The 17839-nt window shown below is 46.2% G+C and overlaps 1 protein-coding gene across 2 annotated transcripts in view; it reads left to right on the top strand.

The window, feature by feature from the left end:
• The window catches only part of kcnq3 (potassium voltage-gated channel, KQT-like subfamily, member 3), an 83516-nt gene that overhangs the window by 52249 nt on the left and 13428 nt on the right, over nucleotides 1–17839 (top strand). For both annotated transcript variants that reach the window (XR_013077872.1, XM_076744952.1), the window contains exons 3-10: nucleotides 12699–12789; nucleotides 13410–13536; nucleotides 13873–14045; nucleotides 14853–15026; nucleotides 16282–16392; nucleotides 16960–17055; nucleotides 17160–17254; nucleotides 17531–17557. Coding sequence is in view for 1 of the 2 variants with exons in the window: in XM_076744952.1 (XP_076601067.1) it covers nucleotides 12699–12789; nucleotides 13410–13536; nucleotides 13873–14045; nucleotides 14853–15026; nucleotides 16282–16392; nucleotides 16960–17055; nucleotides 17160–17254; nucleotides 17531–17557 (894 nt within the window). In the remaining variant the exon portion in view is untranslated. The remainder of the gene's footprint in view (nucleotides 1–12698; nucleotides 12790–13409; nucleotides 13537–13872; nucleotides 14046–14852; nucleotides 15027–16281; nucleotides 16393–16959; nucleotides 17056–17159; nucleotides 17255–17530; nucleotides 17558–17839) is intronic.

Here is a 17839-nt window from a genome sequence, read left to right as displayed (position 1 = left end):
CCGAGCTGTTCGTCAAAGGCTGTTCATCTGCAGACACACACACACACACACACACACACACACACACACAGAGTCAGTCAGATATGAGGAGTTAGCGAGCTGAGGTGTACTCGTGCTAACGAGCAGCGCTGTCGTCCGGCTGACACTGATTGCTCACACCTCCTCCTGCCAAGCCAGTAATGGCTTCCCTGGCCTCGAGGGCACTCAGGTGACAAATTACAGCCTTTGGCAGGCGAAACCCTCGGAGACCCAGTCAGTCAGTGAAAGGCTCTGGCTCATCGAGGCCCTGCTGAATCACGCAGCTGTGGACTGTTGGATGTATGCTCTGTATGTAGTGTGTCATCTTAATCTGATATCCAACATCTGGCAAAAAAAAGACGCCCGGGGCCAAATGCAGAATTATGTGGGCTGATGGATCCTGAACGGGGTTTGATTTGACCCTGTCCCAGTGGATGTTATGGGAAAACACAAGAGTCAAAGACTCCCATCCAGAGCCAAAGTCCCAGCCCTCTGCTGGCCTCTGCTGCGTCGGTGAACAGTTTCTAATTGACGGTTTGTTTCACCGTCTTCCTGAAAAAATCAAACGCACTAAGGCCTCTGTGCATGTCCTGACGTATGGACGAGTACAGGGGGTCTGTGTCCGCATCTGTGGGACATTTAAAGACCTAAAGATCAACCTTTGTTTTGGGAGCGTTGAAGAGCTGCAGCTCCATCAGGCCCTCACAGCGTGGAGCTCAGAGGAAACGCTGTTCAGCACACGGACAGTCGTTGATGGAGGATGACTCCACCCATGATGAGCTTTTTTAAAAATAATCTAATTCACAGTGACTGGGGATCAGGATTCGGGCCGATCGGTCGGTCCAGCCAGATCCACCTGTGACCCCTGCTCAGCGTGCTCCAGGTGTGCAGTAGACACGTTTCCTGCGTGAATGTGTCATGATGAAGTAAATGCTGACGAGGAGCAACGGCGCCCTCTGCGTTCGGACTGGTTCCCTGCTGCCTCGCTGTCACTCTCAAATGCTTTCTGCCACCGGACGCGACCTCCAGGAAGGTGGAGGCTGAGTGATGGTCCAGTCCAGCCGGCACAGTTCGTCCCTGCTTCCACGTCTGCGTTACAGACTGAGTTTGGGACCGTGGTGCCATTTAGGAACACCAGGCTGGAGAAGTTGTGTGTTTCCACCTTAACACATGCCGGCTGGAGCTTTCAGGTGCTTCTCGATGACACTTTAAACGTGCTGGACTCTGCTGTCTCGTCCCACCTCTGGCCTTTTGGAGCAGACTGTGTCGAACGTGCTGCACAGCTGCTTGTGTGTCCACATCTCCAGACTTTGACTCCTTTAGTTGAAAATGAACCGAACTGTTTGTTTTAAACCTTTTAAAGCGTTATTACCACAGTGAACCTGCTGCTGGTATGAATGAAAACTCTCCAGTGAAGCTTCACTGAAGGTGATTGTCCTCATTAAATAAATGGAAATCAGGAACAAAGCGCTCCGACAGAATCCCCCGTCCTGCCTCTCCTCCCGCCCCCTCTGACCACCAGTCATGAAACGCCTCCCGCCATCGTTCTCCTATCGGGACGAAAGCCGATCGACATCACACGTGTTGTCGCTTCCCTCGCAGAGACAGCTGGTGGTGGTGACGCTCCCTCCCGGCGGACGATGACGGTAATTCACGGCTTTGGAACTGGGTCAATAAGTCTGCTTTGATAACTCCGGTAAACAAACACGAATGGCTGCTCGTCCAAAAGCTGCGTGAACGAGCGAGAGCCTCTCCGGCTCCCCCCGGGACGCTTAATAGTGCGATTTGTCATCATCGCTCCATTTTGCCGTTAATAACTTCAGAACAGGCCAGGAGTGTGACAGCGAGGCGCGGCTGATTGATGGGCGCTGCAGAGTCAGATGAAGGGTATTGATTGATGGCTGAGCGATGCCCTTTAGGAAGCACGGATCATGAACGTGATGCCAGAGGTGGACGTTGCTGCCGTGGTGCAGCGTTCTGGTCCAGTTTGCTTCACTTTGATTCTTCTTTCCCTCCTTCAGTCCTTCCTTCAGTCCTTCCTTCAGTCCTTCCTTCTCATGCACAGTTTGATCGTTAATATTTTGGAGTTTCGTCATATCTGCTCCTTCCCCCTCAGCTCTCAGACGATCCAATAATCCCTTTAAAGGCTGATTTTCAGACTCGGTGAGCTGATTGATCTGTTTGCTGACGAGACGTCACCTTAAAGTTTATACTCAAGTTTTCTGTCCTCCTTCCTTTCCTTCTCTCCTTTGTCCCCTGTCTCCTTTTTTCTGTCCTCCCTCGTCTCCCTCTTCCTCCCCCTGCTCTTCATCCTTTCTTTCCTCCTCTATCCTTTTTTCTTTCCTTTGTTGCTTTTGTCCTTTCCTTCCTTCTTTTCTTTCCTTGTCCTCCTCTGCTCCTCTGTCCTCGCTTTGTTCTCTCTGCAGCACTTCTCTTTCCTTCCTCACTTCCTTTCCTCAGCACTTCAGACCTTCTCTCCATCGCTTCTATCACTCTTCCTTTTCTTTCTCACTTCTTTTGTTCCTTCTTGTCTTTGGCTCCTCTGTCCTTCCTTCCCTTCTTCACTTTTAATCCGTCCTTCCTTCCTTTCCTTTCTCTCCAAACACAGAGAACTACTTGCCTTCAGTACACTGACGCCTCTTTAAACTCAAATCCTTGTACTTTTAAAGTAAAATTGTATTTCAGAGCAATAGTTGTGATTAAAGTGAAGCTTCAGAATTCCTCCACATCTGTAATCTGGTCCAAACAGTCTGCAGGTTCTTTGTCCTCATGACTGTGGCAGCCATTTTTGTCTTCCCCTCATCTTTCTGTCCATTACTGAAGCGGCAGAGAGGCGTTACTGAACCTCATTTCCTTTGGAATGACCCTAATTATACGGTCAGGAAATCTAAGATAATTAACAGTCTGGATTTGAGATTTGGTCCTTAATTCCCCAAAGACGAGGTCAACCAAGTGCGTCAGTGTCCCCTGCAGAGGAAACGGGGGGAAGTCACAACAGTTTAGAATAGAGGACAGAAACGGCTGAAAGACCTGAGTCACTTTATCTGCTGAAGGAATCTGAGCTGCAGCAGGTTTCCAACACTCAACGTTATGAAGCTCGTGAAGCCTTTTAAAAAGGCCTCACATGCTCTTCAACGGCCTCCTGCTGATGTGTACCAACCCGCGGCGAGCCGGCGTCTGGAGGGGGCCTCGCCGTAGCTCCCAGGAGGTTTAGTTTCTGGATTCTGGTCGCAGTCCTGCACGTTTACCACCCAGACCACCTCCCTGAGGCTCCAGCACGCCACTCCGATGTAGAGTTTCCGTCACTCGAGCAAACACTGACTCTGAACATAATCCAGGCAGCGATTCCATTTGTCACCACAATGTGATTACGAGCGCAGATCAGATGTGAATAAATGTGATTTGGCGGAGACGAGGTTTCTCCTGCAGTTCAGGCCCGTCCTTTTTTTGCCTGATGAAATTTCCCATCTGGCTTCTCTTCCTTTTGGTGTTGTAAGACTCCGTCACACAAAGAAAGTCCCATCAAACATTCAGAGTTTTTAGAAATTTAACATCACTTGAAGCTTTAAAGCTGCTCTGTCTCATTAGCATCTGACTGAGATCATCAACTTTCTCCTGCTCTTCATGCCATTGATTTGTTCTTTGATGATTCTGGCCTCATCTTATTATTATATTTATTCATTTTATTGCTCATTTCAACACGTCGCAGTCGCTTCATGAATTAAAATCGCCTCGTTGATGATGTCATGACCCCGTGTGACCTCACAGACCAGCTCAGCTCGTCTCATCAAAGCCAAAAGAACAGCAGGAAAACACGAATGGCTGAATGATGTCCTCACATCACAGAGACGTGCTGAACTCCTGTGAGTCTTTACACAGAAGGAGAGATTAAGAGAGAGCCTCACTGATCTGAGTTTGGTCCCGTGAGGCCCCGGGGCCACAGATGACTTCACAGTGGGACTGTACGTCATTTCGATTGGCTCGATCCGAGGACGGGAGGCTGCCACAGAAATCATCGTGACTTTCTCTGAAGCTTTTTTTACTCGTCAGCCTCTTGAGGAAATGTAAATTTGCTGTTGTGGCTTTTTGTGCCGTGATGCCTAAATTAACAAATGTTCCATAATTGGCTCTAATGAATCCGATTAGTTCGACTAATTACCTCCTTTGTACTGTTCAAACATCAGTCGGGGAGTGAGTAAACACACAAAGTAAATGAAGGAGGAAGTCAAACTGAGCCTGTTTCTGACAGGAGGCCCTTCAGTTCGGTGGATAAACAGCTGTCAGGCAGGTCTGAATCAAAACAAGTCCCTTAAAATCAAAGATAACAGGAAGAAGCTGAAGATGTCAAAGTCAGAATGATGTTTCATGTGATGTCTGCTCACTTTGTGGTTCTGGAGGTGATGCTGACACTCGGCCTTTTGGTCCAAAGTGAAATATCTCGACGGTTTTTGGATGGATTGTCATGAAATCACGTCAGACTTTCAGGGTCCTCAGAGGATAAATCACTCAGTGATTTACTGGAGCCACCAAGAGGTCAAAATCTCCCCGTCCACCACCTCATGACACTGAGCTGCACTTTGAGGTCACTGCTAACAGAGCGTGCTAATTTACTTCAAGTGCATGCTAAAGTTAGCATGTTAGCCTCAAGTTTAAGGCTGATCAGAGCTGATCCTGTTCAAGGCTAAAGAGAACAATGAACCCTTTGACTTTAGCTAAGAACAGGAGCTCTCCTCTGGCACCAGGGTCTGATCACCCCACCGGGGGGTCAGGGGGAACAACTGAGGCCGGTGGTCCCTGCTGACCCTCCGCAACAGCTGCTTCAAGGCACACGTCCGGTGTCTTCTGTGCTTTAGTGACATTATCAAAGATATGTGAAATTAATCAAATGAGCTCGAAACATTAGCCTGTTTTTGACCAAACCTGAGGAGCAGGAGAGGAGGAGTGATGCTGCTTCGCTCACTCTCTTTGTTTGCAGCGTCTTGACGACTGAGACAGAGGAGGCAGAGTTATGTGACCTAGTTTTCATTTAAGGATATATCCAACCTGTACATGTCGTTCACACTGGTCTGTGGTCTGAGCACAGTGGGAGTCAGACCATCTGGACTATCTGATCGTGGTGGTGGTAATTTAATAGTATAAAAACATAAAAGATCATGTATAAATATTAAAATGATGCCATGAAGTAAACGAACTCTTCTCCATCAACTGAACGTTCGTATGAAGCTGATGCTGCAGCTCAGGACGTGTTTACGTGTCAGTGAGGCTGTCAGCTGATGCTGGATGTGGGAAACCCCCACAACACACACACACACACACATATCCACGGGCAAGGATATTCCCGGTCAGGTTCTGCACAATCAGCAAATCCCAAATCACAGCCAGAATATCCACCTCTCCTCTCCCACCCCTGAGCTGCCCTACAGCGGGGGGGAGGTGCTGGAGGACAAATCCATCACTCCCAACACGGCTTCCTGTCGGGATCACTGCAAACGCTGGCAAATCTGACCTCCCGCCGAGGTGGAGAGGTGGTGCTGGGGTCGCCGGAGTATCCCATGAGACAGAGCTCAGGGAAAATGACCTCAGACGCCTGACGGGGTCCAGGCCTCACATGAGGACTGTCAAGTCGTCGATAAAGGTAAAGGCCAGCTGAGGGCGTGCAGGAGGGGAAGAAGAAGAAGAGGATGTCCTCTGTGTGGATGAAGAGGACAGGAAGTGAGATGATTATCTGCTGCTCCATCAGACCCTCCATCTGTTTTCTCCTCTGCTCTCAGGGTGTGTTTGATCTTGGAGGTTGAGGTGTGTGTTTGTGTGTGTGGAGTTTGTCCTCGTGTTTCACTTTGATATCGTTTCAGTGGAGATGCTGACCGAACGTGAGCCTGTTGCTTCAAAATGACGCTTGTTTGAAAATTTGTTCCGACGTTTCTGCAGATGTGAGGACCTGCCGGGACGGTCGGGCTCTTAGAAAATAAAAGATGAGTTCAGATCTCTCAGATGAAGCAGGATATTTGTTGCTGCCACATTACTTTGACTGACGGTGAAGTTGAGCTTCACGTTGTTCACAGCAGCGCTGCGTCTGTGGACTGTCTGACACTGAAGTCCTCCAAATTAAATGACAAACTGTGACTGATTCAGCAGGTAGAACTGAAGCTGGATTTTATGGTTTTCTGCTCCTGTGGATGAGGTTTATGTTTCATTTTCAGATTTTTCCTTCAGATTTGTAAAAGTGGCAGATGTTGGATTTTGTCCACCTCTGCTGAGCGTCCAGGCCTGATCAGGACGCTTTCAGCGCAGACTCAAGTCATCGTGGTGTGAAGCTGCCTCTGAACTTCTTCTCAGGGTTCCTCGGCTGAATAAAGATCGCCGGCTCTCATCTCGTCCTTGTGACTGCAGTCTTTAACGGCGTGCTGCTGCTGTCCTTTCCCACCAGTGTTTGCATATCGCCGAGCAAATTAACTGTCAGTATTGCATCGTCTGCACTCTCCTTATTGAATCTCGCCGGCAAATTGGTTGTTAGGAATCCTCAGGGGTGGGATCAGCACCGGGGAGCCCAGCGGAGGCTCGGCCCTGCTGGGCTCATGGATATAAAGTGGATTAATGGAGAGAGAGAACGGGGTTGTTCAGGTGGGCTGCTCCCATCATTACTGCAACATGACCTTTAAAACCAATCAAAACATCCAGAGCTAGAGTTTCTCCAAACAAATGATGGTGCTTCTGAACTAATTGAAGCGTCAGATTTGAGTTTGTCACATTCAGTTTGGGGCTGGCGTGCTCTTGAAACACATTTTCATAATTATCTAAATGTTGGAAATGTGATTTGTGGATGTTGAGTGGCGTGAAGTCCCAGAGCCAGAGTGGGCAGGAAGTCGAGGTGGATGGATGGGTCAGCAACAGACAGACTGCTGTTTGCTTCCTGTTTCCTGCCGACGCTCAGCAGACATTTCTTTCAGCTGCAGTCTGACCTGGACTGAGTGGTTCCTGTGCCTAAACACAACCAGAGCATAGTCCATGGTCTGCAGGCCAATCACAAACAACACGTTTAATGCAGAGGACTTGTTTTACCAACAAGTCTTCATCTTGCAGGTCTCCCTTGATTGCCAATCACCACACAGGTTGGATTTCATCCTTCATTTTTTGGCAGCAGCAGCAGCAGCAGCATCACAGCGTCTGATGTCCTGAGGTGACCTCCACACCTCACATACATCACTTCCTGCTCTGCAGCTCTTCACCCTGCTGGCTGTTTTTTATTGATTTATTTGTGTTGATGATTTTGGATTTTATTCATTACATTGTGTAACAGTGTTTTGAATCGGCTTGAAAACTTGAAGTGAGAAACTTCTCTACTTCAGCTGCTGCTCAGATGGTGGAAAGATGAGTAATCCTCTACAGTGCTGCCAAAAATACTCACTGGAGCACCAAAACCAGTCCCAACAAACGCACTGCTTCTTCCTGTTTGACCAGCGTTGATTAAAAACTGCAGTCAGCAGCTGTGTTACCAAATGAAACTCTGCATTTGTGAGGCGTTTTTAAAGATTTACGTCTTCAGTGGGAACCAATGGGCTTGCAGCTGAGAGCCACAGACAAGAAGTCAGACAGCATTGAGGGCTGGACTAACACTTTGCTGGTTTGAACCTTTTGTGGTATTTGTTGACCATCGAATAACTCCAGACTTCCTCTTTAAGTCTTCTTTCTGAATTCTTTGAGTTCATAAGCCCAGCTCTGGTATGACCAGCGGCTAATGTTAGCTAGCTTCAGTTAGCAAATTTAGATAGAAGTCACTAAAATTAGATTCAGGTCAGTGACTTTCTGGCTTTTCTCTACTTTTGCTGCTGTTCCACTGCGTTTAAACACTTTATCAAAAACTTGCAGTCAGACTCTAAGACTCGAGACTTGGTTGGACTCGAACTCGTTCAGACACACCTGGTCGTGGTTGTGCCGCCTGTGCACCTCTGCTCTGTCTTGTTTTCAGGGACGAGCATTGAAGATGTTGACCAGACCGGCTCTGGTTTTTGTCACACCAGATTTTTATTGATTCTTACATTTATGTGTGGTTATAGCTGTGATCGAACCTCAAATCGAACTTCCTGTTAAACAGAAATGAAGGTCAGAGGAACGCTTGTGAATCACATCCCTGTGAATGTCGCCTTTCCTCATTGATGAGACCCATGTTTTCTGTTTTTTGGTCCGATACTGTCCCACCCGTTGATTTCCGCCTCCCTCCTCTTGATGTGTCCGGTCTAATGGGCATCGACATCGCTCTGTGCGCTTTATTGAACAAACTATCTGAAGCTGACCATGTTCCAGATCAGTATCTGTTGGATCGTATCGAGTTAACATCGACCTCCTCTGCTCGCTGCAGGATGATCTCTGTCCTCTGGATATCTTTGAGGGAAAATGCTTTAATTCAGGGGACAGGAAGTGTGGTGTAAAACGCACGACATGGCGACTTTTAAGACTCAATAAAACACACGACCAACACAGGACGCTCAGACATCAATCAAGCGACGTCTGCTCTCAGCTATCGTTTCCTTCTGGTGAATTATGTAAAACTCTCCAGGCTGTTTGGCTGTAAAATATTCATGTTGTTATGGTTGTGCAGCACTTCAGAACAGAGATGTCAGCACTGCCTAATGGCAACACAACCGGCTATGAAAGATTCAGGAAGCAGAAACCGGTTTAGAGAAGAAGGCTGAAGGACAAAGCCATCAATGCTCCACTGTTTGATTGTGTTCTGGTCGGTTTGAACACAACCACACCAGTTCAGTAAAAATGCACCAGTACATACCCAAAATAAACTGAACGCTGCTCTTGAACCGTGGAGTACATGCACGGTCTCTTTTGAAAGGTAACACTCTGAACTTTCAGCTGGTCAGAATCACTCAATGCCAGCAGCACTTACAGTAATACAAGTTTGAACGCAATGAAGTAGATAGTAGTGAATATTTTTTTGCAAATAGATGCTTTCACAGGACTATATCTGGGACTTATTAGCTGGAAAAAAAACAATCAGACCAAAGCATGAAGCCTTACACGAGTCCAGGTTCAATAAAAACTGACAACAATACCACAGAAACTGAATGTTGTTTGTTTTCTCTAATGGTATATGTAGGCGTTCTATATATTCTATATATTTATCTACATAAATATCCATATTTATATTAATGAAATCTACATTTTGGGCATCTATATTAATATTTACAATATTCATACCTATATTTTATTATATATCTTTATATTGAGGCCATTTAATCTATTTAACACTTCAAACCATGTTAAATATCTCCATTTCCACTCAATCCTTGTGAAGAACTACTAAAATGGTGTATCAGGATGTTTAGAGTTTCATTGGCTTTTCAAAGTGTCAATCATTTGTAAAGTCAGCTGTGATTGGCTTGATCTTCAAACTTTAGACCAGAAGGAGGCCCTTCTGTTCAACTCGGGCTGTTATTGGCTTCTCTGGAGGCCTGGCTTCATGTGGCAGGTCGTGATTGGTCAAGTGAGGTTTGATTTGAACCCTGAGGCTCCACAGAGGACCTGGAGACAAAATGGCGCCACTCTGTGTGTTGTAAGGGGGAAACACAGAGCAGAAAACATGTTTCTGTGGATTATTGTCATGTTCTGGACTAAATATCTTCACTGCAGTGGATCTTCTGGACCTTTGTGGATGTTTCAGGCCGTTTTCGTTGGAGTTTAATCGATCTGTGGATCAATGAGAGACGTCAGCGGTGAGTTTCTTCAATGTTACGTCAAGTTTAAGAACGGTTTGTTTGCTGTTGGCGCTGTGATTGTATCTCCAAATGGTTTCCAGCAGTCGGTTCACGTGAATCTGAGCTTTCTAACGGTGTTTAATCCGAGTGTAAACGTGAACGTTTGTGTCGACAGACGGGACGAACAGTCAACAGTAAACTCTCCTGAACAGTAAGAGGCTTTAATCGTCTGACGCTCCCTCGCTCATTCAACCTCAGAACGGTTGTTTCTCTGCTGTTGGCGCTTGTTGAGCCTCCTGTCGTGATTGTACCTTGAAGTTGTTTCCATCAATGGATTCATGAGAATATTAGCTTTCTAACTGTGTTTAATATGAGAATATGTTTTCTGTTAACATAAGAGGAAATTTCAATTAACGCACTTTAGTTCTTTTGTTGTCCACCAAAAATCTGATGTTTCAGTACAGTATCTGCTGGTGGTGAATGCAGCATCACAGCGCTCACAGCTTCTGGTTAAGGCTCAGCAAAGAGCCTCGTCTGGTTTAGTACAGAAAGAGTCAGCGTGGAGCGACTCGAGACTACAGCTGAATCTACAATCTTCCCTTCACCTCCACCAGAGACATGAACCCCAGTCTGTGCTGTCACAGTCCTGTCCGGTGAACTCCTCCCTACGACTGCAGTGTGGTCCATAAACGCAGCGCCTCCATTACCTTTTTCATCACAGTGCAATTAATAAAACAGTTCAGCACATTTTCTCTCACTTCTGACAAAGTGCTTTACAACTTTTTACATTTTGTACTCATAAATACACCTTACTGCATAATTACTGTACCGCTTGTGTTTAACACTTGTTTTTGCTCCATCCGTTCATCCATCCCAAAATAAGACGGAAAAACTATCAACTCTGTCTGTTTTCCAGAAAAGAGAAAATCTTTCAGTGGAACACATTTAGTTGGATGCGTGTTGTCGTTGCGGCGCGACGAGCGTTCATTCATATGAAATGTCATTGATTATTAAGGCAGCAGGATTCAGATCTGAGCTGAACACGTTTCTGAATATTGAAACCTTTCAGCTTTTCTTGCCCTGCAGGTTAATACACAGAAAATAACCCCACTGCCAATTGTTCCTGCTTACTGTGGCTGAACCTCTTAGCATTGTAAAACCTGCTTCCCAGCATGCACTTCTCTGCTCTCCTGAACGAATCGCAACCTCTGACTTGAACTGCAACCTCAGGCCTGAGCTGTGAGAGCGTGACGCCGTCGAACGAGCTGAAACAGAAGAAAATACCCTTTTCCACAGAGGTGATGGTGGAGAATATTGGACACACGGCGCTGGTTAATGTTAATCTGCGATGTGATTGAGTTTATTTAGTGTGGTTCCAGTCATACATCATAACTGGGTTGTTAACCCCAGACTACCTGGAGTATAACCAGGGAGCGCTCTGGTGTACAGGGGGATTTAAATAGCCATTTGTATGTGTGTATCCAATTAATTTCAGTTCTGAAATCAATAAATATAGATGTCAGGGTATAAAAAAAGGGACTTCAGTGGATCAATTTGCTTTTTAAGCTGTGAAACTGAAGATTTCAGTCGGTGGAGCATTGAAGAATTTAATCAATGTTCTGAAAATACCAATTATAACTCGTATATATGAATATGTAGATATTTCCATCCATCCATTCATTCCTTTTTGGAATTTCCCCTCGCGGGACTAATAAAGGAATATTGGATTGAATTAAGTGAAGTGATGCAGGCTTGTGTTCATATTACCAGGCGAACACGTGATATCAAACATGATTTTAGGCGATTAAACAAACGAAGATTTCGCCATGATGCTGCTGTGTGATGACTGTACACGTGACGGTCAGCTGAAACACACACAGTCCAAACCTGTCACTCACCTGCTCACCTGCAGCTGACATCTGTGTGCCATCAAATGCATTTTAAGGCCAAAAGTATGTGGACAACAGTGGTTTCCCTTTGTCGGCCTGCTCTCTCCAGTCAGTTGTTGTGTTACTTTGCTAGTTAACCATCTGACAGTTTGTTCAGCTTAAAGGAAAGTTCTGTTATTTCTGTCCTTGTGCTCGTTGGATTTCAGTCCGAGTTCTGCTTGCAGAGGTTCAGACGTTGCTTCAGTTCAGCAGGTCCTCCAAACTCAGACACAGTTTTGGGAGGTTTTGTCATGCAGTAGCAACCCTGCAGAAAAATGACTAATGCTAAAGCTTCATTGTTTTGCTCATGCTGCCGTGAACAGCCTCGCTCACTCAAAACAGAGAAAACAACAGCACACCTTTCACAAAATGGGTGAAGCACTGTGAGGTCAGCTCAGTAGATGAGCCGTATCCCGATATCTATGAACATACTTAGTTTGGCGTTGTGTTTGCCTCCAGTGAAACCAGTGAAGCCATCGCAGCCACAGGCCTGGAGAACTGTGCAGTGACATCTGATAAATGGGTTATTGCCTTTTTTAATTTGTTCCTCTGATCCTCCATGAATCAAACATTGCTTATGAAAAATGACATTTAATATAAAGTAACACTGATAAATGATGGATCCCCTCAGCGGTGCAGAGCTCTGATTTAAACACCGTTGATGGAGCGAAAAGATTTTCCCCAAATGTCTGCTTTACAGAGCCGCTGAGACGGAGTGGCAGTTCATACACGTGTGATTTATTCAGCTGCGTCAAACAGAGAGCTTTTACTCTCAAAGAGATAATGCAGGAGTTATTTCAGAAATAGATTTCTGCAGAAAAAAGGGCCGTGGTGACGATGTGCTGCAGCTGAGGACTGTGGAGACGTGGCTCCCTCTGGTGGTGGCATTAAGACACTGACTGACTGACTGATGAAAAGACAAATGAAGGTGTTTTCTTCTGAAGAGGAGAGTCTTCCTCTTCCTCTTCCTCTTCCTCTTCCTCTTCCTCTTCCTCTTCCTCCAGCTCCTCTGCTCTCTGTATTTGACATCTGTTTTCTGTCTCCGCAGGTTTCTGATTGTTCTGGGTTGTTTGATTCTGGCCATTCTGACGACATTCAGGGAACACGAGAAGGTGTCTGCACACTGGCTGGTTATACTGGTGAGATGACTGGGATTTCTTCTGCTTTTTGTAGTTCTCCCTTTCATTTCCCTTTAAGCAGTTCTAAGGTTGTAAAAATCGTGTTATTCCTCTCAGTCTGACAGCTTCATGTTGGACATCATTTTGTTCCAGCTCTTCATTACAGATATGTGATGTTTACACTTTAAATATTATTAATATTTGATACACAGAATATTCACACCAAAGACTGTTTTTATGGCTGCACCAGCTCATCAAATGGAAACATTAAAGATGTCTGCTGTGCCGCGTCGACACTTTCCTCAGACTGCTTCACAGACACCAGCATTTCTAATAAAGTTGTGTGGATTGAATAGTTCAAAGGTTTCTCAGTTTTGCTGAAGGTTACAGGTTAGTCTGATGCTGCGATCAGCCTGTTGACAGCTGTCAGTCCGGAGGGAGTTAAAAATCTTCAAAAAAGATTTATTACATTTACAAATATCATAAAATTTGCTATAACATTGAGACAAATGAGCAAAATGTAGATGATGTGAACATCAGAGTGTAAATAAACCCTGTTAAAAATAATAAGAACAAGGATAAGATACAAACTTTCAGTGAGATTCAGTAAAAACTTGCTTTTTTTTGATTTTCCCGAACAGGAAACCTTCGCCATCTTCATCTTCGGAGCAGAGTTTGCACTGCGGGTCTGGGCGGCAGGATGCTGCTGTCGCTACAAAGGATGGAGGGGGAGGCTGAAGTTCGCTCGCAAACCTCTGTGCATTTTAGGTACAAACCACGAGCCTCACAAATAAAGGCTGAGGTTAGACGTCAGCAGCGGCGCCTTCGTGTGGCGTCAGTCACGGGCAGGACGCGCCGAGCGGGAATGAAAACATTATTTACTGCATTTGTCTGTTTAGTGTTTGCAGCTCTGACTCTGTGAGACTTCAGACGGAAGCTTTTCAACAACGTCTCTCATGTCCAATCAGCTCTTGTCAGGAAATAATTCCACAGCTCGTCCAAACACATTCAGCGCTTCACAAAGCGGAATGAGCAGCTGCGTCGGGTCAGACTCATTAAGTCAAAGCCTCACACAGACAAACTCTTCTGCTCTTTCTGTGTCAGACATCTTCGTGCTGATTGCCTCGGTGCCGGTGGTGGCGGTGAGGAACCAGGGTAACGTGTTGGCCACGTCCCTGCGCAGCCTGCGCTTCCTGCAGATCCTGCGGATGCTGCGCATGGACCGGAGAGGAGGAACCTGGAAGCTGCTGGGGTCCGCCATCTACGCACACAGCAAGGTGAGCGTGATGGGACTGTTTCTGCAGAGTGAGAGAGCTGTGAGTGATGCATCAGGATAAACAGGAGGAACTGAAGGAGGAGGAGGAACGAAACAAAGAGCTTTAAACAAAGAAAAGCAGGAAAATGAGCTCACGAGTACAAATACACAAACTTTCCTTTGCACTTTGTATTTGTTCACAACTTACAGAAACTCTTGACTCTTACATAGACCTTGCTGTGTGTGTGTGTGTGTGTGTGTGTGTGTGTGTGTGTGTGTGTGTGTGTGTGTGGGTTGGTTAAATGCAGTGCATTTACCATATAAAGGTGTATCCTTTTCCACCTACCTGTTTGTGTTTGACAGTCCTCTGGTTGGTTTCTGCTTCTTTGCTCGTCTTTGTTGTCACTGTTTGGCTGTTTGTGTATTTCCACCTCTGTTTATATTGGAGGTGTGTGTGTGTGTGTGTGTGTGTGTGTGTGTGTGTGTGTGTGTGTGTGAAAGATGAGACTCTTACTCATACTTAGACGAATTAAAGGTGACAGAAGTTTGAACAGAGTGAGTAAAACTCTGTGTAATGAAAGAAAAACGGGAGAACAGAGAAGCTTCCTCAGAGAGTCTCAGCCTTCACGTGGATGTTCTTCTAACAGAGGATGAATTGATCTCTATCAGTGTTACTGATCTGCATGTTAATCTCTGTGTGTTTTAGTTCCTACACACCTTGGACCGGACACAGTGAAGTGTCAGGAGGATGTGTCAGTCTTTGTCTGAAACCTGTAACAGATAAATAAACGTGTTTCACTTCTCGTGCGCTGTGCTTGTGTTCGTGCAGGAGCTGATCACCGCCTGGTACATCGGCTTCCTGTCTCTCATCCTGGCGTCTTTCCTGGTCTACCTGGTGGAGAAGGACGACGTCTCCATGGACGTGTCCAACCACGAAAACCCCACCGCTCAGCCCAAACCGCAGGACTTCGACACCTACGCCGACGCGCTGTGGTGGGGGCTGGTACGCTCGTTACGTTACGTTTCTGTACGGAGCGACGGGACAAACAAACGCTTTACTTTAATAATCAATATTTGTTCTTTCTCTGTGAACTTTGCTTATCAGCAACAGTGTAACCCTTAAGATCAAACATCTAAGAAGGAGAAGTGAGAGGAAATTAGGCATCAAACATGAAAACATGATCACAGTGCAGTTTAAAACTGAACTGATGAGAAGTTCTTATGAAAGCCCACAAGCTGCCGTGTGATTGGTCAGTCTGGCTCCTGCTGATCGTCTTCAGGCTTCCTGGATGCAGGCTGTCTTCTTCTGTGACTGCAGGCTGTCTTCTTCTGTGACTGCATGGGATAGAATAACAAAGGAATGTGTCTGACGCTCAGTTTCTGGCTTTAGGGAATTAAATCCATCCAGTATTTCTGTGAAAAAAACACTAAATGGTGGAAAAAAAATGGCCTGTTTTTAAGACCTAAGACATTTCTGAATGTAAGTGATTCAACCTGCCAAAGGGGCTAGATTATTATGCAAATACATTTCATACATACATATCAGATTATTTGATATTGATTCACTTCAACAAACTCCTAAAACAACTGAAACACAAAGGCAGAATTTGTTCTGTTTGCTCAAAGAGAAGTCTAAATGATGAGTTTGTGCTGTGAGGATGTGTTTCCTTCCATCTGTTGTCTGTTGGAAAGTTAGATGTGTTCAACGTTGGGCTCGGCGGGCAGATGACGCTCGGCCAAATGATCAACTGATAACAGTTCGGCTGTGATACAAATCTGGGATTTCTGCCAAAAACAGTTAGCAGTTTTCATCCTCTGCGTTCGTGTGTCGTCGGCTCCAACGTTCACAACCTCGAAGTCAGACGCTGAGCGGCATCGCGTCATGTCTGAGAAACAAAAGTGTTGGCGAGCCGGGAGCTCGAATGAATGCCGTCCAGCCGGTTTTTCCAGCAGCGTGGCCTCGTTACAGAGCCGGCCCTTCAACCAGGAGACCAGAGTTCAGGCTCTGTGACAGCCAGCATCCGCTTGAAGTGTCCTTGAGCAAGACAGTCAGCTGTAACCAGCTGCATGCTGCAGACGATGTTGTGACCCTTTAGAAGACTGAAGTGGATCCAGAGGTCAGAGGTCACAGCACAGCCCGGTTTATCTGCAGAGAGAAGGTCAACGCTGCCGTCATGTCTGCGGTCGATGAAGCCCTCAAACACTCAGACATCTGACAGGAAGTTTGGACACTGTCATTGTTCTTCTGTCTTTTTCAGATCACGCTGACCACCATCGGCTACGGGGACAAAACCCCAAAGACCTGGGCTGGAAGACTGTTAGCCGGCACGTTTGCTCTGATCGGAGTGTCCTTCTTCGCTTTGCCTGCAGTGAGTACTCCTGTGTACTGCATGTTCACCACAGCAGAGCAGACGCGACACACACTGCTGCTGCTGGTTAACTGCAGCTTCATTTGCTCACAGAGTGTTTAATGAATTTAGCTTTCATTTACACAGCAGACGTTATATTTTACACAGTGAGTGTAGCAAAGAGCCACTGAAGGTTCAGACTGACTCACATCAGGTTTGTGTTTTACGTCGGATGCTTGAAACGTATCTGACTGTCACCTGCTCATCAGGTGTAGACTGGAGATGTTTTGCTTCCTGTCACACCACAGCAAAAGGTTTTTGTATGTTGCTAGCATTAGCATTAGCTAGCTAAGTTACCAGTAAGCAGCACCGACAGAGGCTCATCCTTGATGTTTTACCTCGCTGCGCAGAACCACAGCCGGTGTGAGCTCAGAGCGTCCAATGAAAGCTCTCCATACTGTCCGCCATGAGACCACAGGTGTGCACGTGAAGCCTTTTTAAAACGCGCTGTGCAGGGTCACCTTCCCTAATGCTGTTCACGCACAGCAGCTCCTCAGGCAGCGTGTTGACTCTGTTCTGTGGTCTCAGGGGATCCTGGGTTCAGGCTTGGCTCTGAAGGTCCAGGAGCAGCACAGACAGAAGCACTTTGAGAAGCGCAGACATCCAGCCGCCGGGCTCATCCAGGTGAGACGCCACCTGCCGTCAGCAGCACATGATGTTGATCTAACCTGATCGGACAGTTAATACCAAAATACCCGTTTTTTGCTCTTCTGTGTGTTTGTGTCAAGTCCGCCTGGCGATATTATTCCACAAATCCAATCAGGGAAGACCTTATTGCCACGTGGAGATTTTATGAAACCGTCATCTCTCTTCCCTGTTTCAGGTAAACATACATAGAAACCGTAGTGAACCTGAATTCTGTTGTCTTTGTGTCTTGTTTGTCCCACTATTCGTTCACATCGTTCCACCGTTGTTCAGGTTTTTCATCGTCTGTCGTTTGCATGTGCATCATTGGCCTGAAGTTGAAGTCATGTGACCTGTGTTGACATCACGGTTGGGGTCTATCTGCTGACTTTCAGGGGTTGTTAAAGGACGTTTGAGGTTTAAGCTCTCGCCTGTGAAAGTGTTAACGTCGTACTTTCTCTCTTTCAATCCAAAGGAAGGATCACTTGGAGGCCATGGCGAGGTAGGTCACTGCTGTTTGATCTCCAGCAGAGAAACTGTAAATCACACAGAGCTGTGAGTCTTCCTGATGGTGCTTTAATTAGCCCCATATGCTGGAAAGACTAATGAAGGTTTCCTAGAATATCCCCCCGTCTGCCTTTGAATAGCTTCCTATATTAATTCACAAGTGGAATAAATCTGCGGGCTAATGGCTGCCGCAAATATGTGATAGAAACTCCCCCTCGCCTCACTCTTTGATACAGCTGCCCTCCATCTCAGCTGCTCAGATGACATTTATGCTCAG

The sequence above is a fragment of the Chaetodon auriga genome, chromosome 12, assembly GCF_051107435.1.
Source record: "Chaetodon auriga isolate fChaAug3 chromosome 12, fChaAug3.hap1, whole genome shotgun sequence".
Taxonomy (NCBI): Eukaryota; Metazoa; Chordata; class Actinopteri; order Chaetodontiformes; family Chaetodontidae; genus Chaetodon; species Chaetodon auriga.
Note: the sequence above shows the minus strand (reverse complement) of the source record. Positions and strands in the feature narration are given on the sequence as shown.